The following is an 18,873-nucleotide window of genomic DNA, read 5'->3' as shown; positions in this document are numbered from 1 at the left end:
TACTAATCTGGCCCTTTTATTTTTAAAAAGGCTAGTTAGCATTAAAATATTTATATTTTTTGGCTGTTTGGTTCATACCCGGGAATGCTCAGGGGTTATTTCTGGCTCTGCACTCAGAAATTATTCTTGGCGGTGGTTAGGGGACCATATTGGGTGCTGAGGATCCAACCCAGGTTGGCAGCTGTACCCGCTGTACTATTGCTCTGGCCCCGCATTTTTAAAAAATTGATTGCTAGCACGAATATGTATTAGGCAAGAGTTACCTACTTTTGCCTGCCTCAATGCGGGGAAACTGAGAGCCCCTGAAAAAGGAAGCTCTCCAGAAGGGAATGCCCTGCCATAGAGGTGGGGCAGGGTGGGGATGGGATTGGGGGGGTGGGAGGGATTCTGGGATTGGTGGTGGTGGAGAATGGGCACTGGTGGAGGGATGGGTACTGAATCATTGTATAACTGAAACCCAAACACGAAAGTTTGTAAGTCTACAACTGTACCTCATGGTGTCTCACTAATAAAAAAAAAAAAAAGGAAGCTCTCAACTAGAATGCTTCACTGCTATTCCAGATAATTCTGGCCCACCGTCATCCTGCACTTCAGCACTTAACTTCAGAACTGGGACCAGCTCCTTTGCAAGGAGCTGACAGGGAATTCAACCCCTGCACTCTGTAGGGCCCCCTAAGCCCCAACTGGAGTGACCCCTGAGCACATCCTGCTGCAAGCCTTGCGCACTGCTGGGTGTGGCCCCAAAACAGAAGAAAGAGGGGCCAGAGCTATAGTACAGCAGGTAGAGGGCATTTGCCTTACACTCGGCTGATTGGGGTTCGATCCCCATGCACTGCCAGGAGTAATTCCTGAGCACAGAGTCAAGAGTAACCCCTGAGCATCACAGGGTGTGACCCAAAAAGCATCCCCCCCAAAAAAAAAAACAGAAGAAAGACAAAAAAGAATATGGCACAGGTCTTTAATAGTACAAAGTAGATATCTTAGTATTCTATACTGGAGAAAGATCCCACACCTGTAAGGAATGTGGGAATGCCTTCAAGTTGTTTGACCATGGTTCTAACTAAAGGAGTATTTTTTGAGGGTCTCAGAGCATACAGTAGGTATTTTTTTTTTCCAATTGAATCACCATGGGAGACACAGTTACAAAGTTGTTCATGATTGAGTTTCACTCCTGCAATGTTCCAACACTCATCCCTTCACCAACATCCCCAGTTTTCCCCCCGCCTGTCCCCCACCCCCACCCCCGTCTGCCCCAGTCTGTTCTATGTGGGCAGAGCAGGCTTTCTCTCTCTCCTTCTCTCATTTTCCTTTTAGGCACTGTGGTTTGCAATACTGTTACTGGAAGGGTATCCTGTATATCACTCTACCTCCTTTCAGAACTCAGTTCTTTTTTTTTTTTCTTTTTGGGTCATACCCGGCCATGCACAGGGGCTACTCCTGGCTCATACACTCAGGAATTACTTCTGGCGGTGCTTGGGGCACCATATGGGATGCTGGGAATCGAACCCAGGTCAGCTGCTTGCAAGGCAAACGCCCTACCCGCTGTGCTATTGCTCCAGGTCCAGCACTCAGTTCTTGTTGAGAGTGATCATTTCCAACTATCATTGGCATAGTGGTCCCTTCTCTGTCCTAACTGCAGTCCCCCTCCCACTAGGTGGCAAGCTTCCTACCATGGACCAGTCCTCCTGGCCCTTGTTTCTGCTGTCTTTGGGTATTATTCATATACTGTTTTTTCAAAATCCCACAAATGAGTACAATCAGTCTGTGTCTCTCTTCCTCTGACTCAGTTCCCTCAGTTTATTCTCCATGTCCACCCACGTATAAGCAGATTTCATGCCTTCATTTTCCCTAACAGCTGTGTAGTATTCCATTGTGTAGATGTTAATTACTTTATCCACTCACTGTTCTCGGGTACTTGGTTTGTTTTGATTCTGGGTATTGTGAACAGGGCTGCAATGAACACAGGAGTGTAGATGGGTTTTCTTTTCTATTTTCATTTTTTTTTCTTTTTGCTTTTTTGGGTCACACCCAGAGATGCTCAGGGGTTACTCCTCGCTCCACACTCAGGAATTAACTCCTGGTGGTGCTGGGGGAAGAACCATATGGGATACTGGGGATGGAACACAGATCAGCTGCGTACAAGGCAAGGTCGGCTGTGTGTAAGGCAAACGCCCTCCCTGCTGAGCTGTCACTCCAGCCCCATGCAGATGACTTTTCTGCACTGTTTTCAGGCCATTCAGGAGCAGTACTGCTGCGTCATATGAAAGCTCAATTTCTTGTCTTTTTTTGGTTGTTGTTGTTTTTGCTTTTTGGGTCGCACCCAGCGATGCACAGGGGTTACTCCTGGCTCTGCACTTAGGAATTACTCCTGGTGGTGCTCAGGGGACCAGATGGGATGCTAGGAATTAAACCCGGGTTGGCCGCGTGCAAGGCAAATGCCCTACCCATTGTGCTATCTCTCCTGTCCCAATTTCTTGATCTTTTGAGAAATGTCCATATTGTTTTCCAGAAAGGCTGGGCCAGGTCAAGTGATTTCTTAGCTTGTAGTTGATCGAGGTGAACTCTCTGGCACAATATGATTTCCCTAAGCATGGCCAAAACCCCTCAAAAATAAAATGCTTCTTAGGGTCTAGAGAAACAGTATGGGGGCTGGAGCCATAGCAGAGCGGGTAGGGCATTTGCCTTGCATGCAGCCGACCCAGGTTCGATTCCCAGCATCCCCTGAGCACTGCCAGGAGTGATTCCTGAGTGCAAAGCCAGAAGTAACCCTTGTGCATCGCCGGGTGTGACCCAAAAAGCAAATAAATAAATAAATAGAGAGATAAATAAATAAATAAATAAATAGAGAAACAGTATGGGGGTGGGATGACAGGGTTGTTGTTAAAGCACTAGGCATATTGGGGAGAGATAGTACAGTGGGGAGGGAACTTAACCTTGTATGAGACCTAATCAGGTTCATTCTTGGCACCCCATATGGTTCCCCCAGCCAAGCTAGAAGTGGTTGCTGAGCTCAGAGTGAGGAATAATTCCTGAGCACCACCGGGTGTGACCCACAAACCAAAACAAGCAAAACAAGACTAGATATTTTTTTTTTTAAATCTGGAATGCTCAATAGTGACCCTGAGGATGACAGGAACCCCAAAGCATCTACTGGACGACCCCAGTAGTGACCCTGAGGCCAACAGGGCCCCCCAAAGCATCACTGGGAGTGACCCCAGTGCAACTTGAGGATATAGGCATCCAGCACTGTGTTTTGGGGCTAAAAGTAGAGCATTTTGGTCAAGATTTTCATCATAAGGGGCCAGAGCAATACTACAGCAGGGAGAGCTTTTGCCTTGCACACGGTCAACCTGAGTTCAATCCTTCGTATCCCAAATGGTCCCCCGAGCACCAACAGGATTAATTCAGCTAGGGTGGGTGTGACACAAAAAGCCAAAACCAAACCAAAACAAACAAACAAAAAACCCAATGATTTCCATCCTAGGGAAGCAGTTGTGAATTTGCAGCTTCTCTTGCTTGAATCAACCCAGGTTTATGGAGAATGAGGAATGGGGCTGGAGTCCAGGAGGGAGGACGCTTGCCTTGCATGTGGTCAGGTGGGTTTGATCCCCAGCTTCGTATAGGGTCCCCAGAACACTCCCCGGAGTGATTCCCGAGTACAGAGCCAGGAGTAAGCACTGAGCATAGCCAGATATGATCCAATATTCACTATGTACATGAGATTTTTTTTTTAGGGGACTGGACCAACAGGACCAGTAGGAAGGGTGGACCTTGCACACAGCAGATCGAACTTTGATTCCCAGCATCCCAAAGGGTCCTGCAACTAGAATGGGTGTGACTCCAAGACAAAAGAAACGAAAGAATGATGCTTTTTATTCCAGTTTTCCCCAGTATTATAGGTAGAGTTCAATGTTGGGATATAAGGAGGATACCCCCATATCCACAGTCTTTGCAACATTTACCCTGAACTTCTATCCTTATGCTAAGAATTGGCTCGTAAAAACTTGTTTTTTTTTTTTTTTTTTGCTTTTTGGGTCACACCTGGCGATGCACAGGGGTTCCTCCTGGCTCTGCACTCAGGAGTTACTCCTGGCGGTGCTCAGGGGACCATATGGGATGCTGGGAATCGAACCCGGGTTGGCCACGTGCAAGGCAAACGCCCTACTCGCTGTGCTATCTCTCCAACCCCAGACTCCTAAAAACTTTTTGCCACTTTCATAATATTGAAAGGATGGTCCCTCTTGGATGGGGTTTTCCCAAGGGGACTTGGGGAACAGGAAAGTGAAGGTGTTTGATGCCCCATGCTTCTCCCCAGCTAACAGGTCTCTCTAAGGAAAGGTCTGAGGAGTATGGAAAATACCGTTTATTCCAAACTTTCATGGTGTGGGGCTGGCACAATAGTACAACAGGTTGGGCATTTGCCTTGCTCATAGCTGATCTGGATTCGATCCCCAGCATCCCATAGGGTCCTTCAAGCTCCCCCAGGAATAATTTCTGAGTGCAGACCCAGAAGTAAGCCCTGTGAGGTGTGACCGAAAAGGCAGAACAAAACAAAACAACCCCAAAGTTTCATGGTGGTCTTCCTGGCCAGTCAGGTCTGAAGAATTGGTGCGTGTTTTCCCATTTGTATTAAGTCTTTTCTAGCGTCGGGGGCAATAGGACAGCTGGGAGGGCGTTTTCCTTGCATGTGGCTGAACCATGTTCCATCCCTGGCACCCTACTGGATCCCCTTAGCAACATCAGGAGTGATTCTGAACTGCAGAGCCAGGAGTAACCCTTGAACATTACTGGGTGTAGCCAAAACACAAAAACCAACCAAACCAAAGCACAAAACACAACAAAGTCCCTTCTTCACTATACTATCTCCGCAATACTTTTCCACACCATAATTTATTTTTCAGTTTACAATTCTTAATTATTTGGGGGGCCATACCTGGCGATGCTCAGGATTTTACTCCTGGCTCTGCACTTAGGGATCACTCCTGGTGGTGCTCTGGGAACCTTATGGGATGCTGGGATGGAACCCAGGTCTGCCACATGCAAGGCAAGTGTGTTGCCTATTATACTACTGCTCTGGACCCTAATTTTTTATTGTAAAAGGTAAAGGTAAAGGCCCTCCCGTTGATCGTCGATTTGCTCGAGCGGGCCCAGTAACGTCTCCATTGGAGACTTTGTTGTTACTGTGTCTGGCATATCGAATACTCTCGGTAGCTTGCCGGGCTCTCCGAGAGGGGTGGAGGAATCAAACTCCGGTCGGCCATGTTGGCCGCTTGTAAGGCGAACGCCCTACCCGCTGTGCTATCGCTCCAATTTTTTATTGTATTATTATTTTTTGGCTTTCTGGGTCACACCCAGCAATGCATGGGTTACTCCTGGCACTGCATTCAGGAATTACTCCTGGAAGTACTTGGGATCCCTATGGGATGCCGGGATGAACCCAGAGCCGTGGCTGGCAAGGCCTTACCTCCTGTTTTGTCGCTCTGCCACTGGTCCCTAATTTTAATTTTTGATCTTAGACCTGGGCTGGAGCGACAGCACAGCGGTAGGGCATTTGCCTTGCGCGCAGCCAGCCTGGCCGAGCCAGGTTCGATTCCTCCGCCCCTCTCGGGGAGCCCGGCAAGCTACCAAGAGTATCTCGCCTGCATGGCAAAGCCTGGCAAGCTCCCCGTGATGTATTCGATATGCCAAACACAGTACCAGCAAGTCTCCAAAAAATGGAAACGTTACTGGACCCGCTCGAGCAAATTGATGAACAACGGGAGGACAGTGGCAGTGACAGTGATCTTAGACCACAGGTGGGCGGGGCCGAGTGACCATTGGTCCGCAGCCTGACCAAAGCTCTTCCCCCAGCTCGTGTCCCTTTGCCCTTTACACGCTGTCACCGGTGTGACAGCGCTTGTGGATGCGGACGTTGGAGGGGCTGTTGAAGGACTTCCCGCAGAGCTCACACGGGAACGCTTTCTTCCCCGTGTGCATCAGGACATGGGTGGCCAGCTGGGACAAGGTCGGGAAGGCCTTGGGGCACTGAGCGCACTGGTAGCGGTCCTGGCCCGTGTGGACGCGCAGGTGGTGACTGAGGCTGGAGGCGCGGATGAAGGCCTTGCCACAGTGCGGGCAGGGGTAGGGCCTCTCCCCGCTGTGGCTCCTCTGGTGGACGTGGAGGTAGCCCACCGACTTGAAGCTCCGCCCGCACTCCTGGCACACGTGGGCCCTCTGGCAAGTGTGAGTCCGCTGATGCTGGCAGAGGGTTGTGGACTGGGCGAAGGCGCGACCGCACTCGCCACACATGAAGGGCTTGGTGTGTGTCCCACGGTGGGCGGCAAGATTCTTGGCACACTTGAAGCCTTTCCCACACTCTGGGCATGTGTAGGGCCGCTCGGCCGTGTGGGTCCTCAGGTGGTGGGTGAGGTAGGAGGCCTGCACGAAGGTCTTCCCGCACTGCGGGCACGCATAGGGCTTCTCGCCCGTGTGGACCTTCAGGTGCTTCACCAGGCCGGAATACTCCGTGTACGCGTTCCCGCACTCCCGGCACACGAAGGGCTTCTCGGCCGTGTGCGTGTGGAAGTGCCGGATGAGCTTGTAGGCCGACTGGAAGGCCTTGTGGCACTTGTCGCAGGCGAAGGGCCGCTCCCCCGAGTGCATGCGCCGGTGGAGGACCAGCTGGGAGGACGACAGGAAGGCCTTCCCGCACTCGTGGCAGGAGTGGGGTTTCTCGCCCGTGTGGATGCGCACGTGGTTCTTCAGGCACGAGGAGCGGGGGAAGTCCTTGCCACACTCGGGACACACGAAGGGTTTCTCTCCCGAGTGGACCGTCCTGTGCCGGAGGAGGTCCGAGGACTGCATGAAGGCCTTGCCACACTCCCCGCACACGAAGCATCTCCCCCGCGGTGGGGCGGCCCCCACTTTAGGGAAGTCAGAATTATGATCCAGAACCTTCTCTTGGCCCTCATCAGCACAGACGTTTTCCCCAGCCCGAGTTCCAGGGGGTCCAGTCTGCTGTTTGGAGGAGGGAAAGATGGTGCCCCGCCACCTCTCGCCTGGTGCAGTGTCCACTTCTGAGCGAGTTCTCAGGCGAGATGCATGTCTCAAAGCCCCTGCACGCTCCTCCCCTGAGCGGAGACTCTTCCCATGCCGGGTCTGCCCCTGGACGCGGTTGGGACCCTCAGCACCAACCCCGCGTTCCTTCCAGTTGTTGGAGCTTCTGGTATTCTTGGTTTGACCAGGCCTGGGAGGAGCTGAGGGGCCTGGAAGAGACCCTCCCTGCTTGGCAGAAATCGTTTTCTCCCAGCCACCGGGTGTCTCTGCAGGTTGAGGAGGGGGTTCCAGAGACGCCGGGTAACTTTTTCTGGTGCCAGGTTTCTTTGATGTGGGGAAATTTGTGCCGGTCTGATCTTCAGCAGAGAGCCGGCCCGCTGGACTGCACCTGGCAGGAGGAAGGCAGGACCCTTCACTAGAATCTTCTCCCAGCTCATCAGCACATACGTTCCAGTACTCAGTGCCGCTTTCCTGTGGAATGAGAGAGAGCCTTGGGCTGGAGCGATAGGACAGCGGGGAGGGCCTTTACCTTGCACATGACCAACCTGGGTTCGATCCCCAGCATCCCATAGGGTCTCCCCAGCACTGTCAGGAGTAATTCCCGAGTGCAGAGCCAGGAGTAAGTCCTGAGCATTGCTGGGTGTGACCCAAGAAAAATCAAGCCTGATTTCAGACATTTCTGTGAAGAGATATATCCATCTTTGAACAGAAACAGTGATATATAGGGGTGTATGTGTGTGTGTGTGTGTGTGTGTGTGTGTGTGTGTGTGTGTGTGTGTGTGACTGCCCACCTGGTGATACTCAGGGCTTACCCCTGGCCCTGCACTCCAGCATCACTCCTGGCAGTGCCCAGGGGATTACTTGGGGATCGAACCCATATCAGCTGCATGAGAGGCAGGCAACTTACCTGCTGTACTGTCTCTCCAGTCCCAAGGAGCAGTGATTTTTCTTTTTTGCACAATGGCAAAGCCTGGCAAGCTACCCGTGATATATTCAATATGCCAAACACAGTAACAACAAGTCTCAAAATGGAGACGTTACTGGGCCCGTTCGAGCAAATCGATGAACAACGGGAGGACAGTGTCGTTGTTTTAGTTTGAGATAACTAAAATGAATCCTGACATGTAAGTTGAGGGAAAGAATTCTTTTCTTCAGGAAGCAGGGGTTGAGGAACACCACACCCAGTGATGCTCAGAGGTTCCTCCTGGCTCTGCATTTGGGAATTTACTTCTGGTGGTGCTCGTGGGATCATATGGGATGACTGAGATTGAACCAGACTCAGCTGCATGCAAGCAAATGCCTTCCCTGCCGTATTATCATTCCAGCCCCAGAAAGGATTCTTAGGCAAGAAAGACAGGCTGGGTGTGGAGCGAGAGCCCAGCAGGGAGGGTGCTTGCTCTCATGCAGTCAACCAAGGTGCGATCCCTGGCACCCCAGGGGCCCCATAGAGTCCCCTCAGCCTGCCTGTGTGATGTCTGAGCACTGAGTGAAGAGTAGTGCCAGGGTAGTGCCCTGAGGTGGTCCCCAAACAAAGCCAGGAGTCCCTAATTTGAAAGATCAGAGACCAAAATAACACTTTGGTACGTAGGCCAGCTGCCTTGCGCATGACTAATCCAGGTTCGATCTCCAGCATCCCACATGGCCCTGCCAAGTCTTGCTAGGAGTGATAGTAAAAGTTAAGTAAGTAAAGGCCCTCCCGTTGTCCATCGATTTGCTCGAGCGGGCCCAGTAACGTCTCCATGGGAGATTTTGTTGTTACTGTGTTTGGCATATCGAATACATCACGGGTGGCTTGCCAGGCTCTGCCGTGCGGGCGAGATAACCATACAATGAAAGAACAATAAAAATCTCAATTGGTTTTCTTTGCAATGCAGAAGAGAGGGAATGTCTGTTTTCAAATGGATCGAACTTACCACGACTGTTGTTTCTTTCTCAAAATCAAGTGAACAGAATGCCACGTTGTAGTTCTGTCTGGATTTCCATTCTAGAATTTTAAAACAATTATGTAAGAAACAACAGAACAAGAAGGAGTTGATCATTTGGTGAAAATGAGGGTTTTTTATGTATAGTTTTCTTTTTTTTGGCTTTTGGGTCACACCTGGTGGTGTTCCGGGGACCCTATGGTATGCCAGGGATTGAACCCGGGTGAGCTGCATGCAAGGCAAGTGCCTTCCCTGCAGGATTGTCTCTCCGGCCTTACCATCTGTAAAGCTTTTAATGGAATGATTTGTTGTCTTGTGTTAATAAAAAAATTGGTTGTTTGGAACTGGAGAGATATTGCAAGGTATTAAGGCACTTGTCCTTTTTCAAAAATTTAAAATGTTTTTTGCTTTTGGGGTCACACCCAGCGATGCTCAGGGGTTATTCCTGGTTTTGCACTCAGGAATTACTTCTGGTAGTGCTTGGGGATCACATGGGATGCTGGGAATTGAACCCAGCTCAGCCATGTGCAGGGCAAACGCCCTCCCTGCTGTACTATTGCTCTGGCCCTAAGGCACTTGTCTTACCCATAAAGGAGTTGGATATGATTTCTTTTCTTCTTTTTTTTTCTTCTGCTTTTTGGGTCACACCTGGTGATGCACAGGGGTTACTCCTGCCTCTGCACTTAAGAATTACTCCTGGCAGTGCTCACGGGACCATATGGGATGCTGGGAATCGAACCCCAGTTGGTCGCATGCAAGGCAAACGCCCTACCCGCTGTGCTATTGCTCTAGTCCCTGGATCACTGTCTAAATTTTTATTAGTGAGACACCATGAGGTACAGTTGTAGACTTACAAATTTTGTGCTTGGGTTTCAATTATACAAAGATCAAATACCCATCCCTCCACCAGTGCCCATTTCCCACCACCACGGATCCCAGCATCCCTCCCACCCCCCACCCCCCACCCCCATCCCACCCTGCCTCTGTGGCAGGGCATTCCCTTTTGTTCTCTCTCTCCTATTGGGTATTGTGGTTTGCAAAAGAGGCATTGAGTGGCAATCATGTTTGGTCTATAGTCTACTTTCAGCATGCTTCTCCCATCCTGGGAGGATCCTCCCAACACCCTTTATTTGGTGCTCCCTTCTCTATCTGAGCTGCCTTTTCCCCTAGCATGTGTAAGCCCCTGGATATGATTTCTTGATCAGTTAATGGTACTGAGCCTTGTCAGGAGTGATCCCTATGCACAAAACCAGGAGAAATCCTGAGTATCGTGGTGTGGCCCCCAAATAAACAAAACGTAGCCCTTGGGCTGGAGATAGTCAAACAGGGAGGGTGCTTGCTTTCCATGTGACCCAGCTCACCTGGGCTTGATCCCTGGCACCCTAGAGCGTCCCCAGAGCCCATCAGGAGAGATTCCTGAGTTCAGAGATAGGAATTAGTTCTGAGAACCATTAGTTTAAAAAAAAAGAAGAAGAAGAAGGAGGAGGAGGAGGAGGAGAAGGAGGAGGAGGAGGAAGAGGAGGAGGAGGAGGAAGAAGAGGAGGAAGAAGAGGAAGAAGAGGAGGAAGAAGAGGAAGAGGAAGAGGAAGAAGAAGAGGAAGAGGAAGAAGAGGAAGAAGAGGAAGAGGAAGAAAAGGGAAAAGAAGAGGAAGAAGAGGAAGAGAAGAGGAGGAAGAGGAGGAAGAGGAAGAAGAAGAAGAAGAAGAAGAAGAAGAAGAAGAAGAAGAAGAAGAACAACTACTACTACTACTACTACTACTAGTATGGCCCCAAAACAAAAGAGTTTTGACAGTTTTGTAAAGAGTTCAGTAGGTAGGGTGCTTGCCTTCCATGCCACCATCCGGGTTTGATCCTGGGCATCCACTAGGAGTGATCCTGGAGGTTGAGCCAGGAATAAGCCCTGAGCTATGCCCCTTACCCCCCTCAAAAAAAATCAGTGAAATCTGCAGTAATATATCAGTAAAGGATTTCATATAGAGCTGTCGAAATTATGAAGAAGCCCTATAAAGATTACCAGACTGTAGGAAAAAGGAAATGTGGGGTCAGGGTTCCCTCACAGAGAAAGCGAAGCAGTAACAGCCCAGGTGGGGAGCTGGTTTAGGGGCGGTGCTCAGACCTTGCCTGCGTGAAGTTCTGGGTTTGATCCTCAGCACCCTGCATAGTAGTAATAATTACCAGTACAGTCCAAAAGGTCAGGGAAACACTATGTATTTTCTGAAATCAACACAACAAACTTAAAAAAAAAAAAGACCTACAGGGGCTAGAGTGATAGTACAGTGGGTAGGGCGTTTGCCTTGCACATGGTCGACCTGGGTTCGATTCCCAGCATCCCATATGGTCTCCCGAGCACCATCAGGAGTAATTCTTGAGTGCAGAGCCAGGAGCTGGGTGTGCATTGCTGGGTGTGATAAAAAAAAAAACAACAACAACAAAAAACACAACCTACACAGAACACATACTTTTGGTCTTGGGGTCACATCTGGTGGTAGTCGTGGGATATTGCAGGGCACAATTGAGGGGGTGACTGGGGATGAGGATGGAGCCCACAAGACTTGGTCCAAACAGGATGAGTGGTAGGCAGCCCTCCCCCATAACTTCCCTTTTGATTTTGATTTTCCAGCAAAGGCCCCTCTCCCCTCCGTGGCCAGTTGTAACATCCAGTCACCTTGGTGGCTGCCAGGGGGTGACTGAACAGACAGAGCCCCAGCCAAGAAGGAATGACAAACCACAGCACCCTATTAAGCCTCTGTCCAAGTGTGTGCTGCATGGGCTGGACCAATAGTACAGCAGGTAGGATATTTACGTGGCCTCAACAGTACAATGTGGAGAGCCTGGGTTTGATCCTCAGCATCCCATATGGTCCCCCAAACACTACCAGGAGTAATTCCTGAGTACGCAGCCAGAAGTAACCTCTGTGGGGCTGGAGTGATGATAGCACAGCGGGTAGGGCGTTTGCCTTGCACGCAGCCGACCTGGGTTCGATCCCCGGCATCTCATTTGGCCCCCTGAGCACCACTAGGAGCAAGTCCTGTGTATTGCTGTGCTTGATGCCCATCCCAATTACATAGTTTTTTGTTGTTGTGGGTTTTTCAGGGGGTTGAGGGGACCACACCCAGGAATCCTCAGGGGTTACTCCTGACTCTGTGCTCAGGAATTGCTCTAGTGGTGCTCAGGGGACCCTGTGGAATGTCGGGGATGGAACTCATGTCAGCTGCATGCAAGGCAAACGCCCTCCCTGCTAGACTATCGCTCCGGCCCCTGTTCTTGTTCTGGGACATACCCTCTGTTACTCAAGGCTGACTCCTGGCTCTGCGCTGATGGGTCACACCTGGTGGGACTCGATGGACTAATGGAGTGCCAGGGATTGAATCCGGGTCAGCCACATACAAGGCAAACACCCTCCCTGCTCCACCATCGCTCCGGTCCTCAATTTAATATAATTCTAAACCAAGTGATCAGCCCATCAGTGAGGTTCTTAGAAACTCTCACTTTGATGTCCTCTTGGTTGTTTAATTTCTTTTTTTTTTTCCTTTTTGGGTCACACCTGGGGATGCACAGAGGTTACTCCTGGCTCTGCACTCAGGAGATACTCCTGGCGGTGCTCAGGGGACCATATGGGATGCTGGGAATCGAACTCAGGTCGGCCGCGTGCAAGGCAAACGCCCTACCCGCTGTGCTATCTCTCCAGCCCCGGTTGTTTAATTTTTTTGGGTCACACCTGGCTATGCTCAGGGACCACTCCTGGTGGGGCTTGAAGAATCCTATGGGGTGATGGAGTTCAGGATGGGTACTTGCTAGGCATGCACCAGCCCCGCTAGACTATCTCTCCAGACCAGAAACACACACCATGAAAGATTCCTGTCTTCAGTGTCCTCGAGGCTCCTTGTTCTAACCAGGAGATCACAGTGGGCTTCACGACAGAAGCATCTGCTCAGGAAAAAGTGGAGGAAGAAATATGTAAGTACCCCTGAAAAGCAATGACCTTCCAATGAATCAGCACTCAGAAAAATTAGTGAAAATAGGTATCAAGGAATGAGTGCTTCTTTGCGTCTCGTAGATTGTTATTTTCTTCTAAACCCTGAAAACAAGTTTAAACTTTTATCCTATTGGGCTGGAGCAATAGCACAGCGGGTAGGGCGTTTGCCTTGCATGCGGCCGACCTGGGTTCGATTCCCAGCACCCCATATGGTCCCCCAAGCACCGCCAGGAGTGATTCCTGAGTGTAGAGCCAGGAGTAACCCCTGAGCATCAGCTGGGTGTGACCCAAAAAGAAAAAAAAATAAACTTTTATCCTATTTACCAAGCATTGAAACTTGTATTCAGGGACCAGAGAGACAGCACATCGGGCCTGGCATTTGTTTTGCAAGCGGTCGACTGGGTTCGATTCCCAGTGATCCCTTTGGTTCCCCAAAGGCAACCAGAAGTGATCCCTGAGCACAGCCAGGTGTGGCCCAAAGCAATTATAATTAAGGGGAAGTCAAAGTGCATGTTACTAAGAAACTCATGGACTGATGGGATGATTATGCTATTTGGAACCTTGAGCACAGAGCCAGGAGTTAAGTCCTGAGCACCACTGGGTATGATCCCAAAACAAAACCCTTGTATTCAGCTTGGGATAGAGGAATAATCAAGGGGTTAAAGTGACTGACTTGTGGGCCGCAGTGATAGTTCAGTGGGTAGGGCATTTGCCATGCACGCAGCCGACCTGGGTTTGATCCCTGCATCCCATATGGTCCCCTGAGCACCACCAGGAGTAATTCCTGAGTGCAGAGCCAGGAGTAACCCCTGAGCATCACTAGGTGTGACTGAAAAACAAAAAAAATATAGGTGACTGACTTGTATTTGACTATACCGGGGTCCATGCTGGCACCCCACAGGGTCCACTCAGCCCTGCCATGAGTAATCCTTGAGCACAGAAACAGGAGTCAGTCCTGAGAACTGCCAGGTGTGGGACAAATACCAAAACCCCAAATAAAAAGAAATCACTGAGTAGTTGGAGAGACGCATTCATAGGCTTTGCTTTGAAGGAGGGGGAGCCCGGTGAGGGAAGATAGGATGTCTGTCCCCGTCACTGTCCCATCTTGGTCCCTGTTCCCACCTCGCCCCCCAGCAGGTGACCCTGGCCCTGCCCAGCCTTCCAGCCCTGGCTGCTCTCACCGATGGCCCGCAGGTGCTGGTAGGTCTCCAGCATCACGTCCCTGTAGAGCTTCCGCTGAGAGGCATCCAGACACGTCCACTCCTCCGGGGTGAAGCTCACGGCCACGTCGGGGAAGGTCACTGAGTCCTGAGCCAGAACATACAGGGGGTGGGAGTCAGGGCCTGACCCCACTCTGTTCCCTGGGTTGTGAGGATGGGACCCCCAGGGCCTTAGAGGGGATCAGGGCCTTTCCCCTCGGAAGGATCCAGCCTCTATGTCCTTCACCTGGGTGACAGGCCCCAGAAATCACCCGTAAGGGAACGAGGATGGCATGACATGATCTTTAAGAAGTGCCTGTCAGGGTGCCAGAGAGATGGTACATACAGCACATAGGGTGCTTGACATGTACACTACTGACCCCGGCTCAATCCCCAGCACCCCAGAAAGTCCCCTTGAGCACTGCCGGAAGTGATCCCTGAGCACAAGGCCAGGAGTCAGCCCCGAGCACTGCTGGGTGGGGCTCTAAAATAAAATAAAGCAAGTTGTGAGGACATTCAAAAGTCGCTTGTGGACTCCTGGGACAGTCTGTTTCACGGCTCAGTGTCCTTCTTACCTGTGGACGGCAGCCGACACTCCACACGGCCATCTTTGGAGTTGTGATTTCATACGACCAAGGAAAGGCCTCTGGGGAAGAAACCCTGGAGAGAAATTTTAAAAAGGCATAAAAAAGGGCTGGGGAAGATAGTATAGGGGGGAGGGTGCTTGCCTTGCACGGGGTGGTCCTGGGTTTGGATCCCCGACACCCAAAAGCCCCAAAATGGTCTTTCCCCTCAGAAGGATCCAGCTTCAATGTCCTTCACCCGGGTGACAGGCCCCAGAAATCACCCGTAAGGGAACTAGGATGGCATGACATGATCTTTAAAAAGTGCCTATCAGGAGTGTTTTTTTCTTTTTTTTTTTCTTTTTGAGTCACACCCGGCAATGCTCAGGGGTTACTTCTGGCTTTGCACTCAGGAATCACTCCTGGCGGTGCTTGGGGGACCATATGGGATGCTGGGAATCGAACCCGGGTCGGCCGCATGCAAGGCAAACGCCCTACCCGCTGTGCTATTGCTCCGGCCCCCTCGTTAACATTTTTTGACATTGAGATTCTCCTCCAACTTGAGGCTTGCTCTTCAAGCCCGAGTTCTGCCGTAATTTGGCTTGCTAGTCCCATGACTCTGTTTGCCCTTGCCCCATTCTGGAGAAGTCCATGTTCTCTCTAGAGCACACACACGAAAATACTTCCTCATGTGTCTGTTTCATTCAATAATAAAAAAAAAACTACTAAAAATAATAAAATCGGTTCAACTTGAAACTCATTAAACTTGCGGCCAGAGAGATAGTACAGTGGGTAGGGCATTTGCCTTGTATGGGACCGATCCGGGTTCGATCCCTGGCATCCTATAGGGTCCTTTGAGCACCGCCAGGAGTAAGTCCTGAGTGCAGAGACAGGAATAATTCTGGAGCATCACCAGGTGTGACCCAAAAAGCAAAAAAAAAAAAAAAAAAAAAAACCAAAAAACACCCAAAAAAAAAAAAACAAAAACAAAAAACCCTCATCATACTTAAGTTTGTTAAACTAACAACAAAAAGAAAAACCATAACTACAGAAAAAGTCGGGGCGCAGAGAGATAGTCCACTGGGCAGGGCACTTGTCTTGCACATGCACCATCAGGGTTTCACCCCTTTGCACCCATATGACCCGGGAATCTGGCTAGGAGTGATCCCTGAGCACAGAGCCAGGAGTCAACACTGAGTACCACTGGGTGCTGGGAAATAAAGCATATATACATATATCACTGTCACTGTCCTCCCGTTGTTCATCGATTTGCTCAAGCGGGCCCAGTAACGTCTCCATTGGAGACTTTGTTGTTACTGTGTTTGGCATATCGAATACGTCACGGGTAGCTTGCCAGGCTCTGCCGTGCGGACGAGATACTCTCGGTAGCTTGCCGGGCTCTCCGAGAGGGGTGGAGGAATCGAACTTGGGTACGCTATGTTGGCCGCTTGCAAGGCAAAAGCCCTACCGCTGTGCTATCGCTCCAGCCCATATATATATATATATATATATATATATATATATATATGTGGCCAGAGTGATCATAGGACAGGAGGGCTTCCCCTTGCATGCTGCTGACCCAGGCTCCATCTCCGTTATTCCATAGTGTCCCCTGAGCACAAAGCCAGGAGTAATCCCTGAGCATGGCAGGGTGTGGGCCAACACCCCCCAGCTCCCCCAGGTCCCCAACTTGGCGCTTCTCATCTAACTGATAACCCACCAAGAGAGAGGCGCAGCCTGGGTGCGGGCAAGAAGGTTCTGTGGGGGCTGGAGAGAGAGCACAGCGGGTAGGGCATTTGCCTTGCACGCGGCCGACCCAGGTTCGATTCCCAGAATCCCATATGGTCCCCTAAGCACTGCCAGGGGTAACTCCTGAGTGCAGAGCCGGGAGTAACCCCTGTGCATCGCTGGGTGTGACCCAAAAAGCAAAAAAAAAAAAAAAAGGTTCCACGGACACGGAGCAGGGGCGGAACCATCCCAACATCACCTCACAACACCTCAACATCTCCCCTCCCAGCAGAGTGGGGGCGTGGCCTTCGGGCACAGAGGTGGGCGTGCCCGGGGACACTGAGACTGTGCCTTCACTAGTGCATGAATGAGCAGCTGCAGTGCTCAACCCCCAAACTCCTCACAAGTTCCCCACCAGCTTTGGGACAATACCCTGCCACAGCCAGGGGTGCCCAACCCAGACCGGCCGCTCTGCAGCTGAGTTGTCTTGCGGGGTTGGGGGGCGTGTGGGGGGGCTGCATGAGCACCCCCACCAGCAAAGACCAGGGAAGCTCGCACACTCCACTCGGAGAGGTGTTTTCTGGGGGGGAGTGGGCCACACCCAGCGTACTCAGGGTTTACTCTTGGCTCAGTGCTCAGGGATCACTCCTAGCAGGCTGGTGGGGCGGGGAGGGGGACCCCAGGGGATGCAGGAGATTCAACCTGGGTTGGCCGCGTGCAACGCAAACACCCCCACCCCGCTGTCTTACCGCTCTGGCTCGTCTGCTGGAGAGAGTTCTGGGTCCTGGATAGTTTCTGGGGTTTTTGGAGACAAAGGATATCCCGGTGCAACAGAGCACACATGCCCAGCAGGAATCCGGGCCACCGCACGGTCCCCCCCCCCACCCCCAGCACCCCGGGCTATGGCCTGGAGGGTCCTGAGCGCCCCGCAAAGCGTGCACCGAGCGGCTGCAAGGCCGGCGAGCAAAGCCCCGGGGAGGGGGGGACCCTAAGACACGAAGAACCGTGCAAAAGACAAAGACAATCCCAGAGCGCTGAGTCTCAAGCTGCGGGTGCCGGAACCGGCTGGTCCCCGAGACTCACCCCAACACCCGTGGTTCGTGGGTTAGGGAGAGACGCAGGGTGAGCCCTGGCCCTGGACGCGCTCGTCCCCCTGCAGAAATAGCCCCCCCCCCCCCCCCGATTCCTCTAGAGACTCCGGTATCCCGACGACCACGTGGGTGAAAGGGCCCCGCAGCTCACAGTGTGGAGACCAAGGAGATTCGGGGGGCTCTCCAAGGCGGCCCCTCACCCGGCAGAGGCGAGCATCGCCCTTCGAAGTCCCCCTTTTCTTCCCACGGAGCCCCCTTCCCCGGCTGCCCAATCGCAGGCTCGAGGCGGGGCTGATCACGTGACTCCCCTCACCCCCCCCCCCCCCCCCCCCCCCCCCCCCCGGGTTAGAGTCTTGGAGAAGAAAAGTTCCGGGAATCGGTGACGTCATTTTAGCTCCTTAAAGGGCCCGAAAACAATGATCTCTCCTAGGAAGTTGCAGTTACGCCCCCCTCCCCCCCCATACCTCATACCTTGCATCCATACCTCACACCGTGCAGCTCGGTGGCCCGGGGCACAAACACGACATGTGGAAGGACGATATGACTGGAGGGGACAGAGGCTCTGGATTTACTAGGTGGTTGAAGGGAAAGGCTGCCTTAAAGGCTTTCCTGAAAGTGCTCTTAACCAAGTCTGGTCAAACCCACACAACCCTGATTTTTCTTTTGACAGGTCTTGAAAGATCCTACAGGTGATTAAGTGCTGATCCTGTGGATAACCATCGCTGGTTGGATGCCAGAAGGTCCCCGGCTTACTCTTTCTTTTTGGGGGGAGGGGGTGCTCAGGGCTTACTCCTGGCTTTGTGCTCAGGTGGCACTCCTGGCAGGGCTCAGGAGACCATATGGGGTACAGGAGAGCGAACCTGGGTCGTTGCATGCAAAGCAAACACTCTACCCACACAGGGCTCCTGAACATCTCTGGGCACGGCCCACACCTGCAGTAACTAGCTAAATTGAATTTGGACACCAAGCTGAATCTTTGCAGTTTTTTTGATTGTTTTGTTCTGGAGGGACCACACTTTGCAGTGATCAGGGGGAATTCCCTCTGGCTCTGCACCCAGGAATTATACTTGGCCTTGGTCTGGTTATAGCAGGTAAGGTGCTTGCTTTGCATGGGTCTGACCCGTGTTCGATTCCTGGCATACCATAAGATCCCCGTGAGCACCACCAGGAGTGATCACTGAGTCCAGAGGCAGAGTCAGCCTTAAGCACTACCAGGTGTCACAGGCCCCTAAACAAACTTAGGACTGCTTCCTAAGCCCAGGGCTAGCTCTTAGATTCCTACAGACTTCAGAATAGAGGGAGAAATGACTGGAATGTAAACACTGAACAAAGCAAGGCCAGAGCCACTGACAGGGGTTA

The 18,873-nt window shown here is 51.5% G+C and overlaps 2 protein-coding genes across 2 annotated transcripts; both read right to left on the bottom strand.

Annotated features, from left to right (window-relative positions):
- Window positions 1-5,868: 5,868 nt before the first annotated feature.
- On the bottom strand, window positions 5,869-6,907 carry LOC130022121 (zinc finger protein 497-like). Its single transcript, XM_056112866.1, has one exon. It carries the CDS (start codon window positions 6,841-6,843, stop codon window positions 5,869-5,871), a length of 975 nt encoding a protein of 324 aa, XP_055968841.1. The 5' UTR covers window positions 6,844-6,907.
- Window positions 6,908-12,771: 5,864 nt separating this feature from the next.
- LOC130022221 (zinc finger protein 426-like) lies at window positions 12,772-17,222 on the bottom strand. The gene is made up of 4 exons (XM_056112975.1): window positions 17,173-17,222; window positions 14,708-14,792; window positions 14,115-14,241; window positions 12,772-12,884 (listed from the first exon to the last, which is right to left on the bottom strand). The coding sequence occupies exons 2-4, from the start codon at window positions 14,738-14,740 to the stop codon at window positions 12,772-12,774; spliced, it is 273 nt and encodes a 90-aa protein (XP_055968950.1). The 5' UTR covers window positions 14,741-14,792; window positions 17,173-17,222.
- Window positions 17,223-18,873: the final 1,651 nt, after the last annotated feature.

Source organism: Sorex fumeus, unplaced genomic scaffold (assembly GCF_029834395.1).
Source record: "Sorex fumeus unplaced genomic scaffold, SorFum_2.1 ptg000019l, whole genome shotgun sequence".
Classification (NCBI taxonomy): domain Eukaryota; kingdom Metazoa; phylum Chordata; class Mammalia; order Eulipotyphla; family Soricidae; genus Sorex; species Sorex fumeus.
Note: the sequence above shows the minus strand (reverse complement) of the source record. Positions and strands in the feature narration are given on the sequence as shown.

What these genes read in the sequence shown, in the direction of transcription:
- LOC130022121 (XM_056112866.1), bottom strand. Translation starts at nt 6,843, where the DNA reads ATGCAGTCCTCGGACCTCCTCCGGCACAGGACGGTCCACTCGGGAGAG.
- LOC130022221 (XM_056112975.1), bottom strand. Translation starts at nt 14,740, where the DNA reads ATGGCCGTGTGGAGTGTCGGCTGCCGTCCACAG. An exon ending in GTGTCGGCTGCCGTCCACAG is followed by an intron (nt 14,242 to 14,707) that starts GTAAGAAGGACA and finishes GTTCTGGCTCAG; the next exon opens with GACTCAGTGACCTTCCCCGA. An exon ending in CCAGCACCTGCGGGCCATCG is followed by an intron (nt 12,885 to 14,114) that starts GTGAGAGCAGCC and finishes TTTCCTGAGCAG; the next exon opens with ATGCTTCTGTCGTGAAGCCC.